Source organism: Anomaloglossus baeobatrachus, chromosome 1, assembly GCF_048569485.1.
Source record: "Anomaloglossus baeobatrachus isolate aAnoBae1 chromosome 1, aAnoBae1.hap1, whole genome shotgun sequence".
In the NCBI taxonomy this organism is placed as follows: domain Eukaryota; kingdom Metazoa; phylum Chordata; class Amphibia; order Anura; family Aromobatidae; genus Anomaloglossus; species Anomaloglossus baeobatrachus.
In genome coordinates, this window is record NC_134353.1 from 389,352,550 (window position 1) to 389,365,758 (window position 13,209).

Genomic DNA, 13,209 nt, shown 5'->3' on the forward strand with positions numbered 1-13,209 from the left:
CAAAGGTTACCGTTAGTAACACACTACACTGTCAAGGATTAAAATACCCCAGTTCAAGCAAGGTCCTCCTGCTCATGCCAGCACATATCCAGGTCCATTTGAAGTTCCCTAATGACCAATGATACAGAGGAGGCATGGGAAAAGGTCATGTGGTCAGATGAGAGCAAAATAAAACTTTTTGGCATCAATAGTACAACTCCAAGAACAACCGTGAAGCATGGGGGTGCAGTCATCATACTTCAGGGTGCATTTCTGCAAAGGAGACAGGTTGACTGCACTGTACTGAAGGGAGGATGGACGATGTCATGTATTGCAAGGTTTTGGCCAACAAACTCCTTCCCTCACTAAGAGCATAGAAGATGGGTTGTGGCTGGGTCTTCGAGCATGACAATGACACAAAAATGATTGATTGCTCTCAGTGAGAGAAACAAAATTAAAATTTTGTAGTTGTGATACCTTTTAATGGCTAACTAAAATAAAATAAGATGATGTTACAAAGACAGCTTTCGAGACATCTCAGTTCTCTTCATCAGGCATGGTATGACAAAATATCGGAAGAAACACAAATATATACACAAACAGAGCAGAGGGATGGCATAATAAAAGACATTTAAATAAACAAACACTGAGCTTAGAAAGTGAATCCTTAATTAGCTTTTATTAGTGGTGTGAGAGTTTTATTGTCCCAATATCCATGTAGGATCACAGGCCTGGTGCCCTCAGTTTCTGGAGCAGACTCCTCTGATCTTGTAGTGAATCATAAATCCTCCTGACAGGTTGAATCCTGTGTGAACAGAGTTAAACATTGAAATTAATTTGTATTCCCAGATCATTTGATGGCTCTGTGATCTGAAGTTGCCTTTTAATATGACAACTTTTATATGGTTTATGTTGTGTCCTGAAGTACAGAAATGTTTGGCCACAGGTAAATGTTTTTTTTTTGTCTGTAACTGTGTGGCGGTGAGATCTCATTCTTGCTCTTAGTCTCTGTCCTTGTTTCTCCAACATATAGACCCCCAATAGGACATATAGTGCACAGGATTAAGTGCACTACATTGGAGGAGGAACATGTGATTGTCCCAGGAATCTTATAGTCCTTCTGTGTGTTAAGGATCTGTATCCGGTCTTTGGTCTCTACATGAGAGCAGGTTTTGCAGCTCTTTATAGTACAAGGATAAGTTCCTCTTGCTGTGTCTGAGGGCATTGAGCTTCGGATCATGATGCTCCTTAAATTAGGAGATTGCCTGTAGCAGAGCAATGAAGGACTTTTGAATATTGTTTTTAACCGGTTATCCTTTTGTAGAATGGCGTGATGTTTCTTGACTGTTTTTCTCAGTACTTCAAGGTGTGGGTTGTAGGTCACCCCCAGAGGTACTCGACTATTTTCCTCTTTTTGTTTGTATTGAAGCAGTTCACTTCTAGGGGTCCTTGTGGCTCTAATGATCTGATCATCAATGGAGGTGGGATGGTAGCCTTGGTTTAAAAATGTCTTTTTAAGATGGGTGAAGTGTTCATCCCTGTCTGCTGGGCTGGAACAGATATGATTATATATTATATATTAGGGCCTGGCTGTAGATAATGGACCTTTTAATGTGTTTGGGATGGAAACTGAAAAGTTTGCATACTGCGGTGCCATTTTGCTTCCCATAGCAGTTCCTCTGCGTTGTAGATTTGCTCCTCGCCAAAACAGGGGTGGGAACACTCAATGAAAAAATCTCCCCCTATTCTAGGGCATTGGTAATTTTATCTGCTCTTGGTAAGGCTGTTTATTTTGCTATTTTTTTTTAATTTATATCCAATGTGGGCTGTTTTTAAGTTTAGTGTAGACTCACAAGCATGAGGACCCTTGACTAGTGATGAGCGAGTGTAATCATTACTATTCGCTACTCGCATGAATAGTACCGTATTCGGGGTACTCGTCATATTGAGCGTTTTTGTGTATTCGCCTTGCTATATTTGTATGTCCCACCCAGCCGGTTTGGTGCCTGATGAGGAGGATGAGGAAGGAGATGACTAGTTTTTCTGTGCTACCGAGGGGACTCCCAGTGCTACACAGGGGACTCTCAACCCCAGCTTCATGTCTGTCCAGCATAGATTGGCTAGAGTTGAGGAGATGGAGGAGGAGGCGAGTCAGTGTGAGAAGAGTATGGGTATTATTCCTCCTGGAGGGAAAACAGAACCTTTCCCTGTTTACAGCTTGGCCGACATGGCACAGTTCATGTGTAAATGTCTGTGGTAAGACCAGTGCTTTTTTTATTGCGGTACGTGCCGGTACAGCGTACCGGAAAATCTGAGGAGCGCTGAGGGCCAGCACCTCTGGCTCTGTCCACATGGCCAATTTGTAAACTATACAAATTGGCCATGTGTGGAGCGGAGGCACAAGCAGAGCAGCTACTGGAGCTGCAGAACCTGCGACGATGTCACGTACATGTGACTTGGGTGGGCGGAGCCATGGAGTTTTGCCCAGCGGGAAAGAAACTGGAGAAGATGGAGCAGTGCAGGGTATGTGAGAGAGGGGTGCAGAGGGCGGCAGGCTGTGCTGGGGGAAGAAGGATGCAGGGGGGATAGAGTGAGATAGAGTGAGATCAGGGGTATGGAGAATTGAGAGACGAGGGGAATGGAGGATGGAGAGATCAGGGGGATCGAGGATGGAAGGAGCAGGGGGATGGAGGATGGAGGGAACAGGGGGATGAAGAATGGAGGGAGCAGGGTTCATTGAGTTTTGTTTCGTCAAACTTGTCTTAGATGGATAAAATAACGCACTATTTAATCAGTCGGTGCGGCTCCGGCACGCAAATGACCCCGAACAGACGTGGAGACAGAAACAAATCAGATGATAGTTGAAGAACCGGTGGCCACGTTCTGCTCTATCGAACCTGCATCAGCTAGTGTTAATGATCCTGATGAATTTGGTTGAAATTTGGCGTTTCTTATAGAATACAGCCTAGGTGAGTCGAAAACCATATTTTGCCAGTGAAAAATAAAAACAATTATACAGTATGTCATTTTTTATTTTTCTTTTGAAATCTGAATTACATAGTTTTTGATTGAAATTAGCGTACAGACTACAAAACTGAAAAATGAGAAACAGGGCTGCACCGTCCATTGGACAAGTTGAGCAGTTTGCTTAGGCAGCACTATATTTAGGGGGCGGCAATGCGGCCGGGGGCAGAGCTGTATGGGGACTGCCGTTTTCCGCTGCCCAGTGCGCCTCAACAGGTAAGCCGTGCACAGGATCTCCCGGCCGCCCGACAGCACCCCCCCGCTCCTCAATCTCGGCAGCACCCCCCCTCCGCTCCTTGCCTCAGAGATGCGTTCCGGCAATTATTTTTTTATAAAAAAAAGCGCTGGGTAAGACCCTCCCGTGATACACATTTTATCCAACAACCTGTACTGGTTAGCCACCTTTCTGGACCCACAGTACAAGGAGAAATTTCCTTCTCTTCTTTTCTCCTTTTGGAGTCACCAAAGGGTTGCACAATGGAAACCTTCAAGAGGGTCGCTGTAGATCAGTTGCTGAAAACATCACCCTCAGACAACGCTGGCAGCAGAGTTACCGGCTCTTTTCAACACCAAGGATTAATGGGGAGAGACACAAACACCAGGTCAAACAGAGGTGGGGGGAAAATGTGCGCAAACTGGGCCATTTTCAATAAACCAGCACAGCAGCAAGGGCTATCTGTGCCTCCAACAATGCGGGAGGAGGGAGAAGTTGAAAAACATAGTCAAGGGGTACTTAAGTGACCATACCTGCATCCTTTCTGATGCTTCAGCTCCCTTTAATTATTGGGTGTCCAAGCTGAACACTTGGCCTGACCTCTCCTTATATGCCTTGGAGATGCTGGCCTGCCCGGCTGCTAGTGTGATGTCAGAGCATGTTTTCAGTTCTGCTGGGGCAATCACCACTGATAGGCACTGCCGCCTTTCCACAGAAAATGCAGACAGACTTACACTGATTAAATTTAGCAAGGACTGGATTCCTCTACAGTTTCTAATCCCTCCAGATGAGCCAGATGAGAACAAGCCAAAGTAAAATTCCCACAAAATGTTCATTTTGACTACTGCTGTTAACATCCACCCCTTGCCATATAAAGCTGTTTCCTTCCTGCATCAACCATAACTCAGGCCATAGGGCTACATTTTTGTAAACACTAGGCACATTGTACAGTGGCGGGCAAACCAGGACAGTACTCCTACTCCAGCCTATTTACTATTTGTCATTGGAGGCCCTTGTGATGGTGACTCTCTGCGTCAATCATGACTCAGGCCATAGGGCTAATTTTTGTAAACACTATGCACATTGTGCAGTAGACAAACCAGGACAGTACTCCTACTCCAGCCTAACTACTATTTGTCATTGGAGGTCTTTGTGATGGTGACTCCCTGTGTCAACCATGACTCAAGCCATAGGGATAATTTTTGTAAACACTATGAGGCTCCTCAGGTCAAAGATCAACATACCAACGGGCATGTTCTAGCTGGCCTTGTAAAGTGCTGGGGAATAGCTAACTAGAAATTATGTATGACAGAGGGACCTACAAAATATATGTCAGGGCCCTCCCAATTGTAAAAGTAAAAAAAAAAATAAAAACCACTGCGTGTGAACAAGGGATATTTTTTTTCCTCTTGTTTATTTAGCCTTATATACAAGTGAATATGCAGAAAAAAATGTTTCTTAACCTTTTTGGCCTGTAAAATGCAATTTAGGTTAGGTTTGCTAGGTGTTCTTTTGTATCTGTAAAAGTGGCGCAATACTGTGACATCCTTATTCACAGAAACCATATGTGAATCAGAAATGCATGCAGACATATCCTCCAGGTTCTTCCATTCAGTTTCATCACTTTCCAATCAATTTCACCCTTTTCCTCAGGCCCCCAGACCTCTTTGTTGGGTCCTGTAGAAAATTACTCGCATTTCCCAATGACTTGCATTTAACTCACTATTCGAAACGAATAGAGAAGTATTACAAAGTACTCGTTACGAGTGTAGCGAATACAAATATTACAGTACTCGCTCATCTCTACCCTTGACATGGGTTGCAATCTTGCTTATTTTGGCTAATATATCGACCAATACTTCATGTGTTATATACAATATTTTTCATCTTTTAATTGCACACTTTTTCATTTTTATACTGGATGCAGCCAGGCACTTTAGTGCTGTTTGAGTGAATTGGGATGTCTGTCATTGTGGGGTGTATTTACATAGGGCTAGGCAGCCCACCTGATCTAATAACATTGGTGTTATCAATAGGCTGTAATCCACTTACCGTGCATCATATGTCTTGCACATCCTACACAAGCCTTATCTCTGTGAATTTGTGATAGTAGGCAGCCATTCTCTCCATGAATTGGTAGTTTTGTTAGTGGCTATTTCATCAGTATTTAGCACTTGTGCAGCCCCTTCCTTTTTAATGGGGGTTTGCTGCATTCTGCTAGAGCATTGGTAATATGACCTGGTGTTTGTAAGACTTTCTTTTTTCTTATATGTTTTTTTAATTTGTCTCTGATGTGAGTCACCTCTACAGATTCTCATTGAAACTTTTCAACCAATGTGCTCAAATATTTCTAACAATGCCATTTACCACTGGAGAATATACTCATATTTTGATCAGTATTTTGGATCAGTATTGTAAGCCTATGTAAAAATGACACTTTGGCATTGTCAATATAACTTTTGAATTAAACATGGCCCTTTAGTCAATATAAAGACCGAATTAACCATGCTACCGATTGCCATTGATAATAGTAATTGACTGACCTGCATTGATCACTTGTGTGTGGCTTGCATGTGTATAAATTTCTGCAGTAGGTGTATAGGCTACAGCAAACCTAAACCAAATACCTGGCAATGTGTGAATGTAACGCCCAGAGAAGGAGGTACTCGGTCCCGGGCAGTAACAAATGGGAATGTCACTTTGGTGGCCGTTTCCCGGTCCCGTGCCCTGGGCTCCTTTTGTTAATGGGGGGTATTTACAGGGGAGAAAAGAGTTTTTGTCATGCAACGCCACCTGCAGGTTGCGGTTAAGGATGGAGAACCGCCGCTGCTGTATGTAGGTACTCCGAGAGCTGATGGTAGTGGCAGCTGTGATGGTAGGCCCTCCGCAGGTAGGGCTATGCCTGGGAGATGTAGTGTGGCAATAATGGAGACCACACCAGGTTGTCTTTAACAGTCTCTACTCATTGTGGACCCAGGGGTTGTTGGTTCAGGTCCCTTGGAGGACCAGAGCCAATGTGGTGATCCAGGTTGCTCTGTCCCCGGCACTCTCTGTAGATTGAGTCCCCGTAGCGTGGAGCATTTGGGGACCTCGACTGTCCCTTTTGGGGTACAGTCTCCTTCTCCGTACGGCGGGCAGTGCGGACCCTGCGGGGAGGTAAGTGTCCGAACCCCGATCCTAGTTTACTGCTGATGTCCCCGGATTATTTGATTCGGTGAAGTCCATGAAGGTGCCCAATGTGGAGTGGTGAACTAGGATTTAGGTCGTGTTTTGATGGAATCGGCACTGATACTCCAGGTCCCATGGGGTAGGTCCTGCATCCCCAAGAGGATGCAGTTCCCTGTAGTGCCCTGAGCGTCTCAGGGTCGCTACATTTCCCCTTGGTTAAACACAGCACGTCCTCGGGCTGTAAGCGAAGTAGAGTTTTATTTAACTGAAAGTAAAAGTAAAAATATTAATGCATAACATTCTTCATAACAATCTTCCCGCTCAGGGGAGGCACATTTCTTAAACGTTGCAGTGAGTAACCCCCCACCCATCAACCCACCACCCAAAAAGGTCCTGGTTCCCCAAAACCCTTCGAGGAGGCAGGTCACTGGTTCCTTTTGTGGCCAGGTCTGGGCCTTCTCTATCCCACACCTTTCCACCAACCTTCCTCTCTTTGGTGGTGGCATCAATTTCCTGATGGTGCAAATGGGGATTACTCTGGTAGGCACACTGGGTGCAACTATTTACAATGACACAAGTTTGTATTGGCTGCTGCCAGTCCTGCAGCCATGGTCCATTTTTAACTTAATTTGGTGAACTGGTTAATCAGGTGACTGTCCCAAGTGATTCAATTTTTCAAATTTTGGTAAACATTTTTAGATTATTAGCAGAAAAATAACAACAAACAGTTCAACTGTAACAACTGCTGGGGTAGCCTGGTTCAGCTACCATAGCGTGAAGGACCTAGGAACTGGTGGGGTAATAGGAGCAGTTGGCTGACACAGATTCCGGATTTTCTGGACATCAAGGGCATACCAGCCCCTCTCTCTGTGATGCCTGGTGTACGTAACCACATCACCCAGGTGCAGGTCATGATCCGGATGTCCTTGTGCCAGGTGGTCAAGCACATCCCTGCAGGACACAAACACGCCAGCATGCATCCCGGGCTCCGTGATGAATCCCCACCCTTTGTGCTGGTCGAATTTATCGACGGTGCCCTGGTACCGGACCCCACGGGCACTCCACATGTCTTGGCGCAGGCCCTGCTTCTCCTGTAAGTTGCGGGTGATCACTTGCCTTTTCTTAGCAGTCCGAGCCTGCCGCTCTTGGTTCAGCTGCCAGATGATGGTTTGTCAGGCCTCCTCGTTCACAGCAGCCCTCTGTGCCACAGCAGCCATAACGGACTCCCTCTTGAACCTGATGCTCCTCGAACCCAGATAACCCACTCCAGATTACCGTTAGCTGGCTCCAGGTCAGTCTGGTCACCAGCGCCTTCTCTTGTGGTCGATGGGTCTCCCAGGGCTGTGTTCCGCAGCCTAGCTAGGTCCGGTCTGGTCATGGACGGTGGTGTTGCGGCCTAGTCTGGTCTGGCTGTGGACAGAGGCGCCGTGGTCCCATCTGAGCTTGCCGCGGTGGGAGGATCCGGTATTACCGGTGGGTCAACTGGCATGGGTGTTGCTGGTTCCGCGACCATGGGGGCTAGTGGGGCTGAGGATGATGCCTTGTTTACCAGCTCCTGGTGCTGCTCCTCATGCAGGGCTCGTTCTGCTTGGGTCTGCACTGCCGCCACTATCCCCATCATCTTCCAGCGCCAGTATATTTGCCAGGTATTTGCCAAACAGTGTAAAACTTGCGCTTGACCTAGAGCCCTGTGCCCCGTTCGTGCTCCGGTCCCAGCGGTATCTCAGTACCCGTCCTGGCGACCTCTCTCCTGTGCCCCTGGGGTCACCGCTGCAAGGACCCAGCTCAGGCACGTCTGCACACCTCTCCTGTGTGCTACTCTCTCTAAACCCTCTACTAACTGCTGACACCTCCCACTAGGCTGGCTAATCCCAGGGACTCATTCCCATGGCGACCATCCCCTTACATGGTTAACCCTCTATGCCCAGTGTGGAGTGGTGAACTAGGATTTAGATCATGTTTTTGTGGAATCGGCACTGGTACTCCAGGTCCCAGGGGGTAGGTCCTGCATCCCCAAGAGGATGCAGTTCCCTGTAGTGACTGCTCTTCTTAGTAGTAAATATAGGCAATTTAAACAGTCATGATTGAAAGAAAAAAAAAACAAAAACACCTTAAAGTACCACTCCAATATTCTTTATTCGTTTTTATTTCACTGCTGGAGTGGTTCTTTAAATTTAAGTCTCCTGACCTCTGTCTTACACTGACCTTATCCTTCATTTGTTTCCAGGGTTGCTTCAGTCGGTGTCAGGCACTTTGTGACCTGCTGGTAGCTCCAGTGTTTCAGAGAGCGAGCCAGAGGTCTCATATCAATGCAACTCTATAACACCCATGTTCTGGCTCTCATAGACTTGCATTGAGTGCTTGTGAAGTAACTTCTCACTTCTGGCCAGTCAGAAGCTACAGTCACTAGATGGTGCCGCAGGTCTAGAGCGGTGACGAAAAAGAATGAAAACGGCGGAGGGTAAGTATAAGACAGGGGGCAGGGGACTTAGATTTAAATCAACAATCCAGCGTTGGAAAAAAAATGCTGGAGTAGTGCTTTAAAAGTCATAAATTATTATTGACTAAAGTTAAACTTACCTGATATTGTCAAGGCAACCAGTGTCTGGTTTCATTATGGCAGTATGATGAAACATTTTAAATAGCGCAATTCCAAGAAAAATTACATTAAGCTAAAAAAGAAAAGAAACAAAAATGTTAACATGAAAAAATCTCCAAAGACAAGTTACAGACAACATAATGCTAACATAGCGAGAAATAGAACATTGACGTTACACTTGCATGAATGCAACTTGTAACACTACTGATGAATGGAATTAAAGGGGTGGTCCAAAATCAAAATGAAATTTCATCCTCAATGTCTATCTTTTTAATTTAAAGAGAACCAACCAGCAGGATTTTCATAAAGTAAAGCCAGTGCTGTACTGGCGCTAGGATGCTGAATGTAAGCATAGCTTTTGTTCTGAGATTGGATGTTTTATTTCACAAATATGTGCAAGTGAAGTTCCTATTTGATAACAGCTCCAGAAAATCTAATATATGGGTAATGTTTTGCTATCTCTTCCCGCCCCTGTCTACTGCATGGCCTTGGTGGATGCTAGACTGTATGGGCTCCTTCCAGGTATGAGTTATTTCTGTTACGTGATAGGGGTGTGTTAGAAATGCAGCCTAACATATTTACATAGTTACTTAGGTTGAAAAAAGACCTAGGTCCATCCAGTTCAACCTTCCTCCACCAGTTCTACATTTGGTACTGAGGAAATCATCCAGCCCTTTTTTAACATCTACAGAGGCCAGGCAGCAGACAGAGGTGGGAATAACTAGCAAAAGCTGACCCACCTAGTAGATATGCTGTAGCTGCTTTCAATCAAATAGTTGTACATTTGTGTAATTTTACTTGCACATATTTCTGAAATGAAACATCCAATCTCTGAACAATAGGCTTGCTTACATTCAGCATCCTAGCTCCAGTACAGCACTGGCTTTACTTTATATATGAAAATCCTGATGGTTGGTTCTCTTTAATAATCCACTTACTTTTCTAATATACTTCGATTAAAAATGTGCGACAAGCAGGGAGAGCAGAGACCAGACCAACTCCCAAAAGAGATGACACCAGCCTAAAAAGAGCGTCATCAGTAAGTTCTGTCTTGGGGGCCAGAATCTGCTCTCCTAGCTTGCTGTGTTCTTTCCTTACAATGCCCGTTGACAATGTGACAACGTCCTCTCTTTCCAGCTCATCACTTCTCATTAGACCCGTCAAGCAGGGAGCGAATACTGAGCATGCATCGGAAGTGACAACCAACACATGCTCAGTAAAGCAGGGAATAAACCAGCTCCAGAAACCAGCTTCTGTGATGATCATTTGTTTAAGGGTGGGGAGATCAGTCCCAGGACATCTGATGTCTTCCCATCTGAGTATCCCAGCATGCACTGTGGATTCTCTTATGAAACACCAATGGAAGGGAAGTAAAAAAAAAATGCAGGAAAAGAGAGCAGAGAGAAAGGCAGGGAGTTTTTAATTGAGGTGTATTAAATAAGTGATTAGATTATTATGTTAAGGGGAACTTGTCACATGTAAAAGCGCTATTAACCTGTAGATATGGGGTTAATATTCAGGTTATCAATTGGAACCTGCCTGGTGCCTGCACATTGAACCCCAGAGGGAGCAAATTAACTTTAATCCTCCCTGAAGCGTTTCAGTTTCAGTCACAGGGGTGGCGCCGCAGCGGGTTCAGTCACCTCTCTGTGTGTGGAGGGCAGCAGATGTAACTCCACTCCCTGCACTGACTGACAGCTTCTTCAAATGCTGAGTGGCCGTTGGTCACTGTAGGGGCATGGTTACAGCCGTTGCTCTCCATACACACTGCGGTGACTGAAAACACCACATGCCATGCCTGTGACTGAATCCCGAATGCTGCTGGGAGGATTAAAGTTAATTTCCTTCCAGCAGCAGTGCTCTAAGTACGGGCCCGGGCAGGTTCCAAACACTATAAACTTGGAGATTCACCCCATATCTGCAGGTTAATAGCGTTTTTACACATGACAGGTTTTCTTTAAATACATGGACATTTAGGATGAAACTCAACTTTGTTTCCCTTTAACAATGGAGCTACAAATTGAGATTCAAATTATGAACCAAAGCAATAGATTGGGGAAAATTTATTGGGGTTTGTCTGCAAGTCACTGTTATTTATTTTATTTTAAAAAATATGTGGAAGAGGTTGTGACAGAAGGAGTCAAACAGATTGTCTCTTATTTAGGCCAGAAATTGACCAGATTTCAGCTTGTGGCCAAAACACAGCCCAAAATGCTCCATATGTATTAAGAGGTGTGCACTTCTAACAATATGGTGCATCTTACTCCAGGGTCTTTGTTAAAACCTGGCATCTAAAACACAGTCTCAGTAAATTGAATGCAATCTTAGGAAAGACAGTTGTCACATAACATGTTAAAGGGAACTTGTCAGCAGATTTTTTCTGATGAAGCTGTAATCGTTATGATTCTGAAGTATTAGGAAAGATTAAATGACAAAGACATGTACTGATTAGCATAGCAATATAAAGGTAAGCACATTTGCACTTAAAAGATCCAGTTTTTGGTGAAAATGTATAGCAAATGAGGTGAAGCATTCATCATTTCTAGGATACAGAGCCATGGCTGAAAGTGTTGGCACCCTTGAAATTGTTCCAGAAAGTGCCCACAAAATTATTGCAATTACACATGATTTCTTAAACACATTTATTTCCTTGGTGTGTATTGGAACACAAAAAAGAGAGAAAAAAAGGAAAGTTGGACATTGTTTCTTAGAAAATTCCAAAAATGGTCTGAACAAAATTAATGGCACCCTCAACTTGATATTTGGTTGCACGCCTTTTGAAATAAATAATTGTAATCGATCGCTTCCTATAACCACCAACAAGCTTCTTACAAGTCTCAACTGGAATTTTGGACCATTTGTTTTTTGCAAACTGTTCCAGGTCTCTCATATTTGAAGGATGCCTTCTCCCAACAGCAATTTTAAGATCTCTCCACAGGTAGTCAATGGGATTTAGATCCAGACTCATTGCTGCCACTTCAGAACTCTCCAGCGCCTTGATTTTATGCATTTCTGGGGGCTTCTTGAAGTATGTTTGGGTCATGGTGCTGCTGGAAGAACCATGACATAGGACACAAACCCAGATTTCTGACACTGACCACTACATTGCGACCCACAATCATTTGGTATTCTTCAGATTTCATGATGGCTTGCATACAGTCAAGGCATCCAGTGCTAAAGGCAGCAAAAGAACAACAAAACATCTTTAGGTACAGTGTTCTTTTCCTTGTAGGCCTCATTCCATTTTCAGTAAACAATATAAAGATGTCCTTTAACAAAAAAGCTCTATCTTAGTCTCATTTGTCCACAAGATGCTTTCCCAGAAGGATTTTGGCTTACGTGCATTTTGGTATACTGCAGTCTAGCTTTTTTATGGGTTTGTATCAGCAGTGGGGTCCTCTGGGGTCTTCTGTCATAGCCTTTCATTTAATTCAAATGTCAATGGATACTTTGCGTTGACACTGATCTTTGTGTTGCCAATACTGCGTTCTGATTAGGCGGCCGGCCTAGACGGCAACTTTGTATCGCTTTATTCTTTGTCCCTTTTTGAGCCTTGCTTTGAGGATAGAACCTGCGACTTCAGCTTCGATCCGAAAAACAAGCAAGCAATCGGGAACAAAGTACGAATGAATCCGGGTGTAGTCGCAGGTTCTCTCCTCAAAGCAAGGCTCAAAAAGGAACAAAGCATGAAGCGATACCCAATCAGAACGCAGTACTGTTCTCAGCACCAACCAATCGGTGCAGAGAAGGTGCGGAAAAGGTGACACAACTACACGTCTACGTGTCACACTTTAAGTTCTCATCTAGGTCATCCTGCCCAGCAGGGCTCCAACGAGCCAAAAATGGCCCAGGAGATTCAGCAACGACCAACGATCTCACAGCAGGGGGCGGATTGTTGTTACGTGTCAAACATAACGAGATCGCTGGTGAAGTCGTTGTTTCGTCACAGAAACTGTGACGTAGCAACGATGTCGTTAGCGATCTCGTTATTTGTGAAGTGGTCTTCAACCTCTAAGATAATTAATGTAACACCAGACATTTTGTGGAATCACAAATATTATCTGGGTTTATAAATAAGAACATTGCTACAAACTTTGCTGACGATAAATCTAATTTATTCCATGTGTTAAGCCTAAACTAAACCTCTTGTGGCAAGAATGTTTTGTTTTATTCAGATTTTTTTTGAGGACAGAAAATTTTATACATTTTAGTAAAAATACAAAAC

The 13,209-nt window shown here is 44.3% G+C and overlaps 1 protein-coding gene across 15 annotated transcripts in view; it reads right to left on the minus strand.

Moving 5' to 3' along the window:
• Positions 1 to 13,209, minus strand: part of ADGRL3 (adhesion G protein-coupled receptor L3) — a 1,180,558-nt gene that overhangs the window by 350,021 nt on the left and 817,328 nt on the right. For all 15 annotated transcript variants that reach the window (XR_012754627.1, XM_075352554.1, XM_075352542.1 and 12 more), the window contains one exon: positions 8,966 to 9,057. Coding sequence is in view for 14 of the 15 variants with exons in the window: in XM_075352554.1 (XP_075208669.1) it covers positions 8,966 to 9,057 (92 nt within the window). In the remaining variant the exon portion in view is untranslated. The remainder of the gene's footprint in view (positions 1 to 8,965; positions 9,058 to 13,209) is intronic.